At 29.7% G+C, this 17198-nt stretch overlaps 1 protein-coding gene across 3 annotated transcripts in view; it reads left to right on the top strand.

The window, feature by feature from the left end:
* Positions 1-17198, top strand: part of LOC108912462 (myrosinase 1-like) — a 42221-nt gene that overhangs the window by 6376 nt on the left and 18647 nt on the right. Inside the window, exons 6-9 of one of the 3 annotated variants that reach the window (XM_023455574.1) lie at positions 455-751; positions 1151-1288; positions 1455-1558; positions 1899-2172. The exons of 1 other annotated variant lie outside the window; for it this stretch is intronic. In XM_023455574.1, coding sequence (XP_023311342.1) covers positions 455-751; positions 1151-1288; positions 1455-1558; positions 1899-2025 — 666 coding nt within the window. In that variant the 3' untranslated portion in view covers positions 2026-2172. Of the gene's footprint in view, positions 1-454; positions 752-1150; positions 1289-1454; positions 1559-1898; positions 2173-17198 lie in introns of those variants that run through there. One more of the 3 variants, XM_018717692.1, reaches the window with a different exon arrangement.

The raw sequence follows: 17198 nt of genomic DNA on the forward strand, positions 1-17198 counted from the left end.
TTAAACAGTAATGTGTGCTTTACCAAGGAGGGGAAAAGGAGTAATTTCAACTGCAACAGTTGGAATGCAGTTGGTTGTCTATTTTCCTATAAGAAATGTATGTTTAGAATGGATTAAAAAAAATGAATACTAAGGAAGTAATTTTAGCCACATCGATTTATTCAAGGTATTGAGTATTAATGAACTCAAACATTTATAAAAAATGGAAGAATTTTTTTATTCATATTTGTTTTAATCTGTTTACAAAGGACTGTACTAATATTAATACTTTAGGGGTACTTGTGGAATGGGTCAAGTCCGCTTATTTAAGTAGTTGATAAAGATCGAATTGGACTTGATTTTCAACTAAAGCTTGTTCAAATGTTCACACGCAGTCAGCTTGCTAATTCACTTTTATCAAATTAAACATTTTAAATATCTGCAATATACATTAATTGATCAAATATCTTTTTAGTATGGATGGTACGCAAATGCTATTTACAACAGCGACTACCCAGAAATAATGAAGACCCGCATTGCAGAACGTAGTTTAGCTGAAGGCTTCAACCAGTCCCGTCTTCCAGCATTCACCGACGAAGAAATCGCCTACATTAGCGGCACTTTCGATTTCATGGGTATCAATATGTATACTTCGTCCATAGCAGAAGCTATGGACGAAGTACCAATCGGAGAACCAAATTACAATTACGATTTAGGTGTTAAAAACTACCAATCAGATGATTGGGAGTCATGCTCCGCTTCTTGGTTGAAGGTATTTTTTTTAATAATGGATTACAAAAATTAAACAATAAACCAATTACTTTTATACATGAGATAGGTAGATATAGTTAACAACCAATTCACTTTCTTATTACCATGCAGTATAAAAAAAGTAGATTTATCAATTAGAACTAAACGTAAATGTTAAACTCTTAATCATTGATAAATTCAAGAACAAACATTTTACTTTAAAAGTGCTCGAATCATCCACATCGTTAACCTTTGACAAAGGCTTGTACCAAAAGTTATCACAGCCATAAAATGCAATTTGTATGTAATATTATCAAACTTTAAACCATGTATGATGTAAATGCATACGATATTATTATTTATTAAAACTTTTATTAATATTTTTGTAATTCTAATAAGATACTTTTATTTATAAATCTAGGTTACCCCATGGGGAATGAGAAAAATTTTAAACTGGTTTAAGAAGACATACAACAATCCAAAAATTATAATCACAGAAAATGGTATCGCAGATGACGGTTCCACCTTAGAAGATGATCAGAGAGTCCGTTACTACAGGGTAATATATTTATTGTGTATGTCTTGCCTTTACTTAATAATACTAAATCGTTGAAAGTCGATATTTTGCCAAACTCTTCTTCTCTAAAATGTACTAAACAAAATATTTCTTTTTTTCTTTCTTTCTTTTCTTTTGAATTTATTTAATCGACACTGATCAATTGTAGGATTATCTCAGCAATGTAAGAAGTGCTATGGAAGATGGAGTGAATGTAATTGGCTACACTGCATGGAGTCTTATGGATAACTTCGAATGGCTTGGGGGTTATACGTAAGTTGCTTAAAACATGATAATGATGATGATAATGAACATGAACATGATAATGATAATGAACATGAAATACTTCAAAACCACACACTGTCTATAGTATATGAATATTACAGTTATAATAATAATTAAAAATGTTTTAAATCTACCTATTTCCGATTATTTCTGTCAGTGCACCCAAAACTATATTACATTTCTCAATATATTAAATTTAAATAATAAAATGCCATTTATTTTATAAAACATCTTTATAAAATTTAAATCCAATCATTTTTATTCTAATTTCCTAAATCAACAATGTGTAAATAATATTTTACCTAATATAACTCATTCTTTTTTTCAGGCAAAAATTCGGCCTCTTCCTTGTAGACTTCGACAACATTAATAGGACTAGAACGCCTAAATCATCTGCGGCTTACTACAAGAAAGTTGTTGAGACCCATTGTTTAGTAGACACCTGTGAGGCATAAGCAAATGTTTAAATATCTTGTTTTATAGTTATTTTCTAATGAAACGAAAGAAAATCACAATATTTTTTTAATTACAAAAATCCATCAGTTGTAAAATTTTAGAAAAATTATGAAAGTAGAATATAATACACAAAATTCCTGCAATTATTTTATTTATTTATTTACTTTACAGTTTAGGGATACTACAATATTATGAAAGCATTATAATAGATATACCTTTAAATGTGCTTAGCAACCTTTAACATATGAAGTCAAAGTAAAATTTCAAATTTAATTAATTTGATTAATATGTGCAAAAAATTTATAAATATTCAAAGTATCAATTTGACCTGGAAAGTATGTTTCTATTATAATATGCATAATAATTTTCACTAATAATATCACTAAATTGTATTCGGAAATTTTTTCGGGGACAAGAATATTTTAAAAATTAATCCAAATCGAAGAATCCTATATTCGAATGGCTACAAAATAGAGTTGAAAAATATGGGGATATTTTTTTCTGTCATGGTAATATTTTAAAATCATTTGATTGGCTACAAGTGTAAAATTTTCATAATACGTTTTGATTCTATTTTAAAGGAATTACGCTAATTCAAACAAATTCTAAAATTATTTGTCTTCATTTGATAAGATTTATTAAAAAAATAATTAAAATTGTTTAAATTAGCTACATAGCCACAAAATGGATTTTACTCCATTTTGTGGGCTGATAGTTACAGAAAGAAGTGTAGTATACAGGGCAGAATATTATAAAAACGAAAAATAAAATTTCCAATGATTACTTATATTTTTTGCAAATGAATTTGATAGTTAAAAAAATGTAATGTGCACGTGACAATAATTTAATATCAGAACCAAAGAGCAGAGATAAAAGTAAAGATTTTCGTTTCAAAATAAAATATCAGATTTATGTACAAAGATGATCCTTAGTATCATTGCAAGGAATCTGTCACCATGAAAAATGCCTACTATGTGAAACTGTTAAAAAAAAGTTACTGTTCTGAGCCGGACAATATTTAAAAAATTATTATTTCTAACTAAACTACACAGAATTTGAAAAAAAGTAGGGGCATTTTACTTAAAAAAAGTCTAATTCATTAAAAAGTAATATTATTTGCTTGATAGTTCAAAGGAATAAAAATAATTCGATAAATTTGTGTTAAGAATATTTAGAAAAGTATCCTTATTTATAACTGATTTTGATAAAATTTATGATAGTTAAAGACTCTTATGATATGATTATTACCTACAATTTTCCTTCCAGTATCTTAATCAGAAAGAAACTTATTTTAAAAAATATCCAGATGATAAGACTCCTTTGGAGGGCCATATCTCAGTAACGGAGCAACTTTTTTTATTATCTTTGGCTCTACTTTCACCTCCTTAAATTTTGTATAAACTTTTCCAAACACCTTGCCTTATGTATTTATTGTATTCTCTCTTCTTATAAATTATTTGCTTTTTAACTATAAATTAGGTATATCCATTTCCTTTAAACGTTTTTTTAATTGTCATTTATTTNTTATAAATACTCAAAGTATCAATTTGACCTGGAAAGTATGTTTCTATTATAATATGCCTAATAATTTTCACTAATAATATCACTAAATTGTATTCGGAAATTTTTTCGGGGACAAGAATATTTTAAAAATTAATCCAAATCGAAGAATCCTATATTCGAACGGCTACAAAATACAGTTGAAAATTTGCAGTGTAATTTTTGTCTAGGATAACCAACAACAGAAAAATATGGGGATATTTTTTTCTTTGTCATGGTAATATTTTAAATCATTTGATTGGCTACAAGTGTAAAATTTTCATAATACTTTTTGATTCTATTTTAAAGGAACTGCGCTAATTCAAACAAATTCTAAAATTATTTGGCTTCATTTGATAAGATTTATTAAAAATAGGATTAAAATTATTTAAATTAGCTACATGGCCACAAAATGGATTTTACTTCATTTTGTGGGCTAATAGTTACAGAAAGAAGTTTAGTATACAGGGCAGAATATTATAAAAACGAAAAATAAAATTTCTAAAGATTATTTATATTTTTGCAAATGAATTTGATAGTTAAAAAAATGTAATGTGCACGTGACAATAATTTAATATCAGAACCAAAGAGCAGAGATAAAAGATTTTCGTTTCAAAATAAAATATCAGATTTATGTACAAATATGGCAATTGAGAAACGTAAGAATTTAAAAGATAGCACGTGAAAGTGACAATCCTTAGTATCATTGCAAGGAAACTGTCACCATGAAAAATGCCTACTATGTGAAACTGTTAAAAAAAAGTTACTGTTCTGAGACATACATTATTTAAAAAATAATTATTTCCGACTAAACTACGCAGAATTCGAAAAAATAAAGTAGGGAAATTTTTGTTTCAAAAAAGTCAAATTCATTAAAAAATAATATTATTTGCTTGATAGTTCAAAGGAATAAAAATAATTCGAAAAATTTCTGTTAAGAATATTTAGGAAAGTATCCTTATTTATAACTGATTTTGATGAAATTTATGATAGTTAAAGACCCTTATGATATGATTATTACCTACAATTTTCCTTCCAGTATCTTAATCAGAAAGAAACTTATTTTAAAAAATATCCAGATGATAAGACTCCTTTGGAGGGCCATATCTCAGTAACGGAGCAACTTTTTTTATTATTTTTGGCTCTACTTTCACCTCCTTAAATTTTGTATAAACTTTTCCAAACACCTTGCCTTATGTATTTATTGTATTCTCTCTTCTTATAAATTATTTGCTTTTTAACTATAAATTAGGTATATCCATTTCCTTTAAACGTTTTTTTAATTGTCATTTATTTTTTCTTCTCCCGTCAAAAACCACCTATTTTTCTTTTTCCGTTTTCCGTAAAAAGATTTCTCCACTGCTTTAATTTGTACCTTATTTACTTATTATTACATAACAAAAATTGTAAAATCCTTTTACTTTAATAAAATTAACTATTTATTTAAAATTCATTATTTATTTTAATATCCATCATTCTATAGGTGTCATTATTTATAATCATACATTTACTCGTTTATTAAAAGTTTTTCTATTTGCCTACTAATTTTTGTATCCCTTTACATGATAAATTTCTATTTTATGCTTGTACTATTTCCATTCATTTCAATATACCTACAGGGAGAGTCGTTAATAATGACTAGGGAGCGCTAGTTATACTGACCTGTCAATGTAAAAATATGTCTAACTTTTTATATTTTACAATTTTGAATTTTTTAACTAGAAATTATTGAACTACGTTCAATTCTAAATAAAAAAAAGTATACTTGTTACAAATCGATAAATTCAACCGTTTTCGACTTACAGACATTTTAAGATTTTGAGATTCGGCGGGAATAGTTCAATAATTTCTAGTAAAAAAAATCCAAATTGTAAAATACAAAAAGTTAGACATATTTTTACACTGATAGGACAGTATAACTAGCGCCCCCTAGACGTAACCTCAACACTATTTACATATTCGTATTTACCACCCCAAAAAACGCAGAACTACAAATTTTCAAAACAATCGGTCCATACATACTTAAAATATATCAAAAAATCGAAAATATTTTTTCAACTTTAACACCCTGTAGAACGAACAGGAGCAACAATTGATTAAGACATGTTTGGCTCAATCGGTATATTTTGACGTTAACAATCTGCCATTAAGCATTATTAATGACTGAACCTGTATATAATATTTATACAGTGTGTCTCATAATTAGTGTCCAATAATTTACCACTTGATTCTATTGCCAAAAATAAGAATATTATTTCATATAAATATTGGTCGAGAAATGCTTCCTTAAGGGAGCTACGCTCCAATAATTGGGACCCCAAAAAATTATTTTTTTTTAATATTTCCGAAATAGATCATCATAAAATTTTTCAAAAATTTTGACCAGAGGCGTTTCAGTTGGGGGGGTCGTCGGTTAAAATTTGCACCAATTTTTAATTAGGTTTTCAATACTATTCTACAAGAAAAACAATTATAACCAACATTTCAATACTTAAAATCAGTGTTAATAGTACCACGACTTTCTACTGTACTTTTGCAGGTCCATAACGAAATATTTTTATTCATATCGAAAACGCTTTTTCCTGCATATTTGCACAAAACAGTTGCAAAACTTTTAGTGTAGATAGAATTTAAAATGTATTATTTCTACATCACTGCAGAATAGGGCATTTAAAGCTTTTTTCTCAGACGGAAAATAATTATTATAAGTTTTATATAATAAACTTTCATTAACAATTTTAGAATCAGATTAACTAAATAAATAACATTATAGGACATCTAATTTTAACATTTGGATCTATACTTTTTTAATTTTGTGTTAAAATTACACTAAGAAGTCATGATATTAGTAAAGACCGAAAATACAAAAAAAATACCTTCTACTGTTCTCATTGCCAAAACAGACAAAAAGAGAGAGTATGAATAAAAAATCAATTTGTCATTGATTCATATACTTTCAACATGTTATTTGAAATAGTAAATTATAAAAAAATGTGAAATATATAAGTTGCACGATTATGAATTTTTCAATAATGATAGTAGAAAAACAAATGAAGTCCAAACAAAATAGCCGCGGATGGTAACTTCGTTAAGTTAAATGGAACACTCTGTATATTTATACATATTTGGATAGCACGTTCCCTGTCGAGCATAGCCATATAGGGTTTGTTGGGTCCAATTGTAACAATAAGCAAGAAACTTTAAAAAAACGGAAAGAATATTTTTTATTAAGAAAATAATACATCTTGTAATTGTTAGACCTCTTTCAGACATTTCTGCCTCTTTTACAATTACGTAAGGATTTACAGATTTAGTTATAATATATTTTGATATATCGCACATTGATACGGTCCAAAATGCGTATACGTAATGTAACGAAATCTCACTAATTAGGCCGTGAGAGGTCTAATTACTCATGGACATTATATGGTAGGTCGTGACAGTGACAGGTAATAATGTCTTGACAACATTGTTATTGATTGATATTATGTATTATTATTTAATTAAAATAAGTTACACAGAAGTAGAAAATTATTTAGAATTAAAATAGAGTATGGAGAAGACCTTTGCTCTATTTTAATTCCTATAATATTTCTATTTTCTACTTCTGTGTAACCCATTTTAATTAAATAATAATACAAACTGTCAAACAATAACAATGTTGTCATGACATTACCTGTCATTGTCACGGCCTATTGTCCATGAGTAATTAGGCATCTCACGGCCCATTTAGTGAGATTTAGTTAAAATACCTATACGCATTTTGGACCATATCAATGTCTGATCTGTCAAAATATGATAATCCTTACGTAATTGGAAAAAGGCAGAAATGCCTGAAAAAGGTTTAACAAGATGTCTTATTTTCTTAATAAAAAACCTTCTTTTCGTTTTTTAATAGTATCTCGCTTATTGTTAGCGATGGACCCAACAAACCCTACATGACTATGCTCGACAGGGAACGTTCTATCCAAATATGTAAAAATATACAGGGCGCTCCATTTAAGTTAACAAAGTTAACATCCGTGCCCATTTTGTTTGGACTTCATTTGTTTTTTTATTATCATTTTCGAAAAATTCATAAAAACTCGTGCAACTTTTATATTTCACATTTTTTTATAACTCTCAAAACAAAAAAGTGCATAAATAAAACGAAACGAGAATTAATAGTTTAAATAAAATAATTAATCGTATTGTCAAAACTCCATCGAAATAAAAATTATTTAAACCCGCTGTTTCGTTTAACGAAAATTAAAAAGTTACCTATAGAGGAATCACAGAGGAGCATAGCCTCCGCCATAGACAACATTGATTTATTAATGAAGCATAGTCCATGTTGTTGATAGAAAAATAAAATACTTGGGTTTAAAAATTGAAAATAAAAAATAAGAACCATTTTTTAAAATGTTTTGAAGAGGCTTAGCTTCCTTGTCTCCCCTGAAAAACCGCCACTGGCAGAAAGAAGTCATATAAATCAGCTAATAAAGTTTTGTTTTTAAATTTTTAATCTATGAGGATTATCCTTTAAAATTAATCACGATCAAAATAAAGAGACCGTGTACCTTTCACGTTTATAAATAAACGAAGACAAAAGACATCAGCTGATCCACATACTGATTTATATTATCAGATCAAGCTACTATTGTTTCCCCTTTAACGGCGATAAGTATTAATCTAACTCTTAAGTGCAGGCTTCTTTAGATTTGTAAAATTCCTATTGAATAAAAAAAACATCTTCTAGTTGGTCCTTTTTATGAGGGTTTATTAACATTTTTGATATCAACATTTTTCAATACTAAAATTGCAGTTTACATCACTTCAGGCAGAAAATGTGGTCATTTCTTTTGTAATTTTTAATAATAATTAGTAACGAAACTACTGTTTCTAGGGTTCACAAACAAAGTTAATCTTCCTGGCGTTGCTTATTACAAAAACTTAATTAAAGAACTAAAAGACAACAATATCGAACCCCTAAGAACTATATATCACTGGGATCTACCTCAGCTGTTACAAGATATCGGCGATTAGCCTAATGACTTCATAATAGATGCTTACGCGGACTATGCAAGGCTATGCTTCGAGCTATTCGGTGACGTATTAGTTGACTTTTAACGAGCCCAAGCAGTATTGTTTAGCCGGGTATGGCACAGGTGGATCTGTACTGTGGATCTGGAATACCATAATATTCTTAAAGCTCATGCCNCCTTCTACTGTTCTCATTGCCAAAACAGACAAAAAGAGAGAGTATGAATAAAAAATCAATTTGTCAATGATTCATATACTTTCAACATGTTATTTGAAATAGTAAAGATAACTTTTCAAATGCAGAAAGTGAAAATTAATGTGTTCGTTAAAGCCTGGCCTTTTAATTTTGCAATGTGTAGAAAATTACAGTAAAACGGCGTGCTATTATTAATAAAAAATTGGAAAACAAAAAATGTTAGCTCAAATTATTCTCATACTCAAAAGCTGATTAAAAGTTTGTGAAGAAAAAAATAAGAAAATCTCATATAAAAATATATACGGTGAACTTTTCAGAGAAGATACAAAAATATAGAAATTTTCGCAGTATGGTCGTGAAATATAAAAATTTTGTCTACATAAGACTATTGGCATTCAACGCAAATATTTATCTTGTGGCATAATTTTCGTTTTATTTTTCTTTATTTTTCGGGTATTTTGTCATCTGTGACAAAAAATAGAGTAAATATTTATGATAATTAGAGAATCACCCTGTATATTCACAAATTTTGGTCCAGTATTTAAGCGGCCATTCCGTACTGACCCGTTGCCCTGTTCGTTACAGATGTATAGTGTATCATGAAATGCCCTGTATATTTCATATATTTAATAGAATTCTACTTTCATCCTGTTACTTGGTGGATCGAATGAAGATGGTATAGCATGCGTTTTTTACAATAAGTATAAGGAAGATGTAGCCTTGTCGAAGCACCTTGGTGTTAATCATTATCGGATTTCAATATCCTGGCCAAGAATTTTACCTACTGGTTAATATTTGGCATATGATGTCTGTAAAAATGTATTCTGCAAAAGTAGGTAACAGCAAAAAAGTAGTGACGGCCTGAAGTTGGTTTTTAGAGGGAGACTAAATATAGGTACTGACTTTTTTCAGTTAGCAAATATACTTTTTTACAAGCAGCTTAAAATATAGCTTTAGATAAAATCAATAAATAAGAAGGAATAAAAAATTTTTCATTATTAGGTACAGGGTGATTCACTATATTTTGACTCCCCTTTAACTTTTTTGTTTTAAGTTATAAAAAAATGTGAAATATAAAAGTTGCACGACTATGAATTTTTCAATAATGATAGTAGAAAAACAAATGAAGTCCAAACAAAATGGCCGCGTATGGNCACTGCTTTAATTTGTACCTTATTTACTTATTATTACATAACAAAAATTGTAAAATCCTTTTACTTTAATAAAATTAACTATTTATTTAAAATTCATTATTTATTTTAATATCCATCATTCTATAGGTGTCATTATTTATAATCATACATTTACTCGTTTATTAAAAGTTTTTCTATTTGCCTACTACTTTTTGTACTATTCCCATTCATTTCAATATACCTACAGGGTGAGTCGTTAATAATGACTAGCGGGCGTTAATTATACTGCCCTATCAATGTAAAAATATGTCTAACTTTTATATTCTACAATTTTGAATTTTTTAACTAGAAATTATTGAACTACGTTCAATTCTATATAAAAAAAGTATACTTGTTACAAATCGATAAATTCAACCATTTTCGAGTTACAGACATTTTAAGTTTTTGAGATTCGGCGGGAATAGATCATTAATTTCTAGTAAAAATATTCAAAATTGTAAAATACAAAAAGTTAGACATATTTTTACACTGATAGGACAGTATAACTAGCGCCCCCTAGACGTAACCTCAACACTATTTACATATTCGTATTTACCACCCCAAAAACGTACTAATTTTCAAAACAATCGGTCCATACATACTTAAAATATATCAAAAAATCGAAAATATTTTTTCAACTTTAACACCCTGTAGAACGAACAGGAGTAACAATTGATTAAGACATGTTTGGCTCAATCGGTATATTTTGACGTTAACAATCTGCCATTAAGCATTATTAATGACTGACCCTGTATATAATATTTATACAGTGTGACTCACAATTAGTGTCCAATAATTTACCACTTGATTCTATTGCCAAAAATAAGAATATTATTTCATATAAATATTGGTCGAGAAATGCTTCCTTAAGGGAGCTACGCTCCAATAATTGGGGCCCCAAAAAATTATTTTTTTTTAATATTTCCGAAATAGATCATCATAAAATTTTTCAAAAATTTTGACCAGAGGGGTCGTTTTTGGGGGGGTCGTCGGTTAAAATTTGCACCAATTTTTAATTAGGTTTTCAATACTATTCTACAAGAAAAACAATTATAACCAACATTTCAATACTTAAAATCAGTGTTAATAGTACCACGACTTTCTATTGTACTTTTGCAGGTCCATAACGAAATATTTTTATTCATATCGAAAACGCTTTTTCCTGCATATTTGCACAAAACAGTTGAAAAACTTTTAGTGTAGATAGAATTTAAAATGTATTATTTCTACATCACTGCAGAATAGGGCATTTAAAGCTTTTTTCTCAGACGGAAAATAATTATTTTAAGTTTTATATAATAAACTTTAATTAACAATTTTAGAATCAGATTAACTAAATAAATAACATTATAGGACATCTAATTTTAACATTTGGATCTATACTTTTTTAATTTTGTGTTAAAATTACACAAGAAGTCATGATATTAGTAAAGACCGAAAATACAAAAAAAATGCCTTCTACTGTTCTCATTGCCAAAACAGACAAAAAGAGAGAGTATGAATAAAAAATCAATTTGTCAATGATTCATATACTTTCAACATGTTATTTGAAATAGTAAAGATAACTTTTCAAATGCAGAAAGTGAAAATTAATGTGTTCGTTAAAGCCTGGCCTTTTAATTTTGCAATGTGTAGAAAATTACAGTAAAACGGCGTGCTATTATTAATAAAAAATTGGAAAACAAAAAATGTTAGCTCAAATTATTCTCATACTCAAAAGCTGATTAAAAGTTTGTGAAGAAAAAAATAAGAAAATCTCATATAAAAATATATACGGTGAACTTTTCAGAGAAGATACAAAAATATAGAAATTTTCGCAGTATGGTCGTGAAATATAAAAATTTTGTCTACATAAGACTATTGGCATTCAACGCAAATATTTATCTTGTGGCATAATTTTCGTTTTATTTTTCTTTATTTTTCGGGTATTTTGTCATCTGTGACAAAAAATAGAGTAAATATTTATGATAATTAGAGAATCACCCTGTATATTCACAAATTTTGGTCCAGTATTTAAGCGGCCATTCCGTACTGACCCGTTGCCCTGTTCGTTACAGATGTATAGTGTATCATGAAATGCCCTGTATATTTCATATATTTAATAGAATTCTACTTTCATCCTGTTACTTGGTGGATCGAATGAAGATGGTATAGCATGCGTTTTTTACAATAAGTATAAGGAAGATGTAGCCTTGTCGAAGCACCTTGGTGTTAATCATTATCGGATTTCAATATCCTGGCCAAGAATTTTACCTACTGGTTAATATTTGGCATATGATGTCTGTAAAAATGTATTCTGCAAAAGTAGGTAACAGCAAAAAAGTAGTGACGGCCTGAAGTTGGTTTTTAGAGGGAGACTAAATATAGGTACTGACTTTTTTCAGTTAGCAAATATACTTTTTTACAAGCAGCTTAAAATATAGCTTTAGATAAAATCAATAAATAAGAAGGAATAAAAAATTTTTCATTATTAGGTACAGGGTGATTCACTATATTTTGACTCCCCTTTAACTTTTTTGTTTTAAGTTATAAAAAAATGTGAAATATAAAAGTTGCACGACTATGAATTTTTCAATAATGATAGTAGAAAAACAAATGAAGTCCAAACAAAATGGCCGCGTATGGTAACTTCGTAAAGTTAAATGGAACACTCAGTATATTTTTACATATTTGGATAGCACGTTCCCTGTCGAGCATAGCCATATAGGGTTTGTTGGGTCCAATTGTAAGAATAAGCAAGAAACTTTAAAAAAACGGAAAGAATATTTTTTATTAAGAAAATAATACATCTTGTAATTGTTAGACCCCTTTCAGGCATTTCTGCCTTTTTTCCAATTACGTAAGGATTTACAGATTTAGTTATAATATATTTTGATATATCGCACATTGATACGGTCCAAAATGCGTATAGGTGATGTAACGAAATGTCAGTAATTAGGCCGTGAGAGGTCTAATTACTCATGGACATTATATGGTAGGTCGTGACAGTGACAGGTAATAATGTCTTGACAACATTGTTATTGATTGATAGTATGTATTATTATTTAATTAAAATAAGTTACACAGAAGTAGAAAATTATTTAGAATTAAAATAGAGTATGGAGAAGACCTTTGCTCTATTTTAATTCCTATAATATTTCTATTTTCTACTTCTGTGTAACCCATTTTAATTAAATAATAATACAAACTGTCAAACAATAACAATGTTGTCATGACATTACCTGTCATTGTCACGGCCTATTGTCCATGAGTAATTAGTCATCTCACGGCCTATTTAGTGAGATTTAGTTAAAATACCTATACGCATTTTGGACCATATCAATGTCTGATCTGTCAAAATATGATAATCCTTACGTAATTGGAAAAAGGCAGAAATGCCTGAAAAAGGTTTAACAAGATGTCTTATTTTCTTAATAAAAAACCTTCTTTTCGTTTTTTAATAGTATCTCGCTTATTGTTAGCGATGGACCCAACAAACCCTACATGACTATGCTCGACAGGGAACGTTCTATCCAAATATGTAAAAATATACAGGGCGCTCCATTTAAGTTAACAAAGTTAACATCCGCGGCCATTTTGTTTAGACTTAATTTTTTTTTGCTATCATTTTCGAAAAATTCATAAAAAATTCGTGCAACTTTTATATTTCACATTTTTTTATAACTCTCAAAACAAAAAAGTTAAAGAAGGGGTCAAAATATAGTGAATCACCCTGTACAAGATGAAATTTACTAAACTACAATAATGCATAAATAAAAGGAAACGAGAATTAATAGTTTAAATAAAATAATTAATCGTATTGTCAAAACTCCATCGAAATAAAAATTATTTAAACCCGCTGTTTCGTTTAACGAAAATTAAAAAGTTACCTATAGATAGAGCAGGGGTCGGCAAGTAATTTTAGGTGGGGTCCGGATACTTTTGAAATTTTTTAACGAGGTCCAGAAAAAAAATAATATTTCTTACTAATTTTTTATTTTCATTTGCATTAAGAACTCAAATCAGTCACAATTGTAAAATACTAGAAAAAATGATAGGGCGGCAGTCAAACGTAAAAAAATATTTTTTAAAATTATTTTTTAAATAATTTATTTGGATAATTTATATTTTCAAAAAATTTTTGGCGGTCCAGTATTTTACCTTCCGCGGTTTGGATCTGGACCGCGGTCCGCCAGTTGCCGACCCTTGCTATAGAGGATTCACAGAGGAGCATAGCCTCCGCCATACACAACATTGATTTATTAAAGAAGCATAGTCCATGTTGTTGACAGAAAAATAAAATACTTGGGTTTAAAAATTGAAAATAAAAAATAAGAACCATTTTTTAAAATGTTTTGAAGAGGCTTAGCTTCCTTGTCTCCCCTGAAAAACCGCCACTGGCAGAAAGAAGTCATATAAATCAGCTAATAAAGTTTTGTTTTTAAATTTTTAATCTATGAGGATTATCCTTTAAAATTAATCACGATCAAAATAAAGAGACCGTGTACCTTTCACGTTTATAAATAAACGAAGACAAAAGACATCAGCTGATCCACATACTGATTTATATTATCAGATCAAGCTACTATTGTTTCCCCTTTAACGGCGATAAGTATTAATCTAACTCTTAAGTGCAGGCTTCTTTAGATTTGTAAAATTCCTATTGAATAAAAAAAACATCTTCTAGTTGGTCCTTTTTATGAGGGTTTATTAACATTTTTGATATCAACATTTTTTAATACTAAAATTGCAGTTTACATCACTTCAGGCAGAAAATGTGGTCATTTCTTTTGTAATTTTTAATAATTTGCCACGTCTCTCAAGGTCGTATTGCTATAAAAAAAAGAGTGGTGGCAGGAAGGCTAGCTCAGTCTCCCAAAGGCTGCTTTATTATACAGAGTTAAAAAAAACACACACAAGACCTAGTGATCAAAAGTATTACTCTCACAATAATTACCGGATATTCCTTTAGGGCGCCACGTGATTTTAGGTAGGTCTTGTGAGATTATCCCTACAATAAGTAATAAAACCACGAAAATTATTTAACAATAGATATAATCTAAAAAGAATAATGGAAGAATATAATAAACAAAAAAAAACAACACAACTATCCCCTTTTATAGATCTATAATGGGTATTAATCACTATAGTGATGATTCTATAATAATATTACAAATATAACTACATAAATAACCAATTAATATGACTATATAGAGCACAAATAGGCACTGGCGGGTAAAACAGATTAAAACTTATAAAGTGAATGATCGAGTTGTCTTAATGTTGTTGCATCGAGTGGTAAGGAGTATGTATATCATAGTATATGTTTTGGACTGCACGGTAACATATAACTTAGCTGCAATCCACGCTGCAATCTGGATGAGTTGTGGTATCAGCAGGCATCCGCGGAGTCGCACCCAATTTTCCTGTACCCTGCACTAACGGAACACGGAGGCACGAGGCAGCCTCCCAGCAAGGAAACAAATCTAGGCTGTGGAAAGTCTACTGCTGACAACCCAAGAGCTCCACAGACCTCTGATGGAAAGTTTCCAGAATGCTCCAAGAGAGAGAGAGGAAGAGCAAGTCAAAAGTCGAGTGGGAAGAAAAAAAACCCTATAAGTACACCACATGCATTAGCTACTATCTTTTAAATGAAACAAAGAAAGGTATTTCAGATAGGTACAAACCTCTTACTAAGAGGGTTTTCCTTTGAAGCGTGGTGTATGTCCTCGTGGCAATTATCTAATCCAACGAAGCTGGACTTTTCCACAATATCCAAAAGCCAAAACAGAAAAGAACACACAATGGAAACACTAAATCCCCCACAGGGTATGTATTACTGCTATATAAAACAGTGTTTTCCACCGAAAATAAAATTCACGAGATACACCTCTAGCTGTTAACACGACTTTTTCCCTTTTTTTCTTTTTTGTCCAACCCCTCCCTCGTTCTTGACCTTCCGCGGAAACAAGCAGTAGTACTCACACAAATCGTCAAAATATCCCTAATTCCAGCAGGAAAGAAACCTATGCGAACTAACTCATCAGAACATTATCGTCCCATTGAGGTAGGAAAATGGGGCCTAGCAACGATTTAAATGCATTCAAGGAAAGAAACGAGTTTAATAATGACGAAAACAATTTTCCCAAACTCGGCTCCATTGTTTTGGATTTGAGCATTAGTTTACGATTCGGTATTTAATATTCAAAATTATCATTTAATAGGTACGCCTATATAAGCTGTCTTTGTTTTGCGGAATCGATAAATTCTATTTAGCCACACTGCCGGCAAGAAATAACTATAAAACCCGCGGTAAAACATCTGGGTTTGATTTGTAATTTTTAAGCAATAAAATGGATAGATAAGTGGCGGCCAAAAGAAACAGAGTTTTTTTTCTTTTTCTTTGAAGGAATTGATTTAAAATTACTGAAAGACTAAATTAATCATTAAAATTATAACACAACATATTCACAAGGCACACAATATCTCATTATTTATTTAGTTCTCCCAGTTAATCATAATTGAAACCGTTACAAATTAGTAACGAAACTACTGTTTCTAGGGTTCACAAACAAAGTTAATCTTCCTGGCGTTGCTTATTACAAAAACTTAATTAAAGAACTAAAAGACAACAATATCGAACCCCTAAGAACTCTATATCACTGGGATCTACCTCAGCCGTTACAAGATATCGGCGGTTAGCCTAGTGACTTCATAATAGATGCTTACGCGGACTATGCAAGGCTATGCTTCGAACTATTCGGTGACGTATTAGTTGACTTTTAACGAGCCCAAGCAGTATTGTTTAGCCAGGTATGGCACAGGTGGATCTGTACTGTGGATCTGGAATACCATAATATTCTTAAAGCTCATGCCAAAGTCTGGCATATTAATGATGAAGAATTTAGATCCTTCCAGCAAGGTATGTATGTATTGTATACAGGGTGTCCGGAAATGACGAGCAAAAAATTCAGGGGATAATTCTAGACCGAAAATAAATTATACATCTTTCTATAACATTTTTTCCAAAACTGATTATTAACGGAGTTACAGGGTGTTAAAGTTAAATTTTATTTGCAGTTTTTTTGCAATACCTTTGGGTTTTTCGGTATGAGCATTATAAATTTGCCCACCGTTTTTTCGCGTTTTGTAGAGGGCGCCACATACGAGCCTTTATTTTGATTTGAATGGTTCCAACTTTTTTGTGCTACACTTTATGCGACTTTTGACTGAATATTTTTGTTCTCCTAACCTTTTGACATAA

The sequence above is a fragment of the Anoplophora glabripennis genome, unplaced genomic scaffold (assembly GCF_000390285.2).
Source record: "Anoplophora glabripennis isolate ALB-LARVAE unplaced genomic scaffold, Agla_2.0 scaffold785, whole genome shotgun sequence".
In the NCBI taxonomy this organism is placed as follows: Eukaryota; Metazoa; Arthropoda; class Insecta; order Coleoptera; family Cerambycidae; genus Anoplophora; species Anoplophora glabripennis.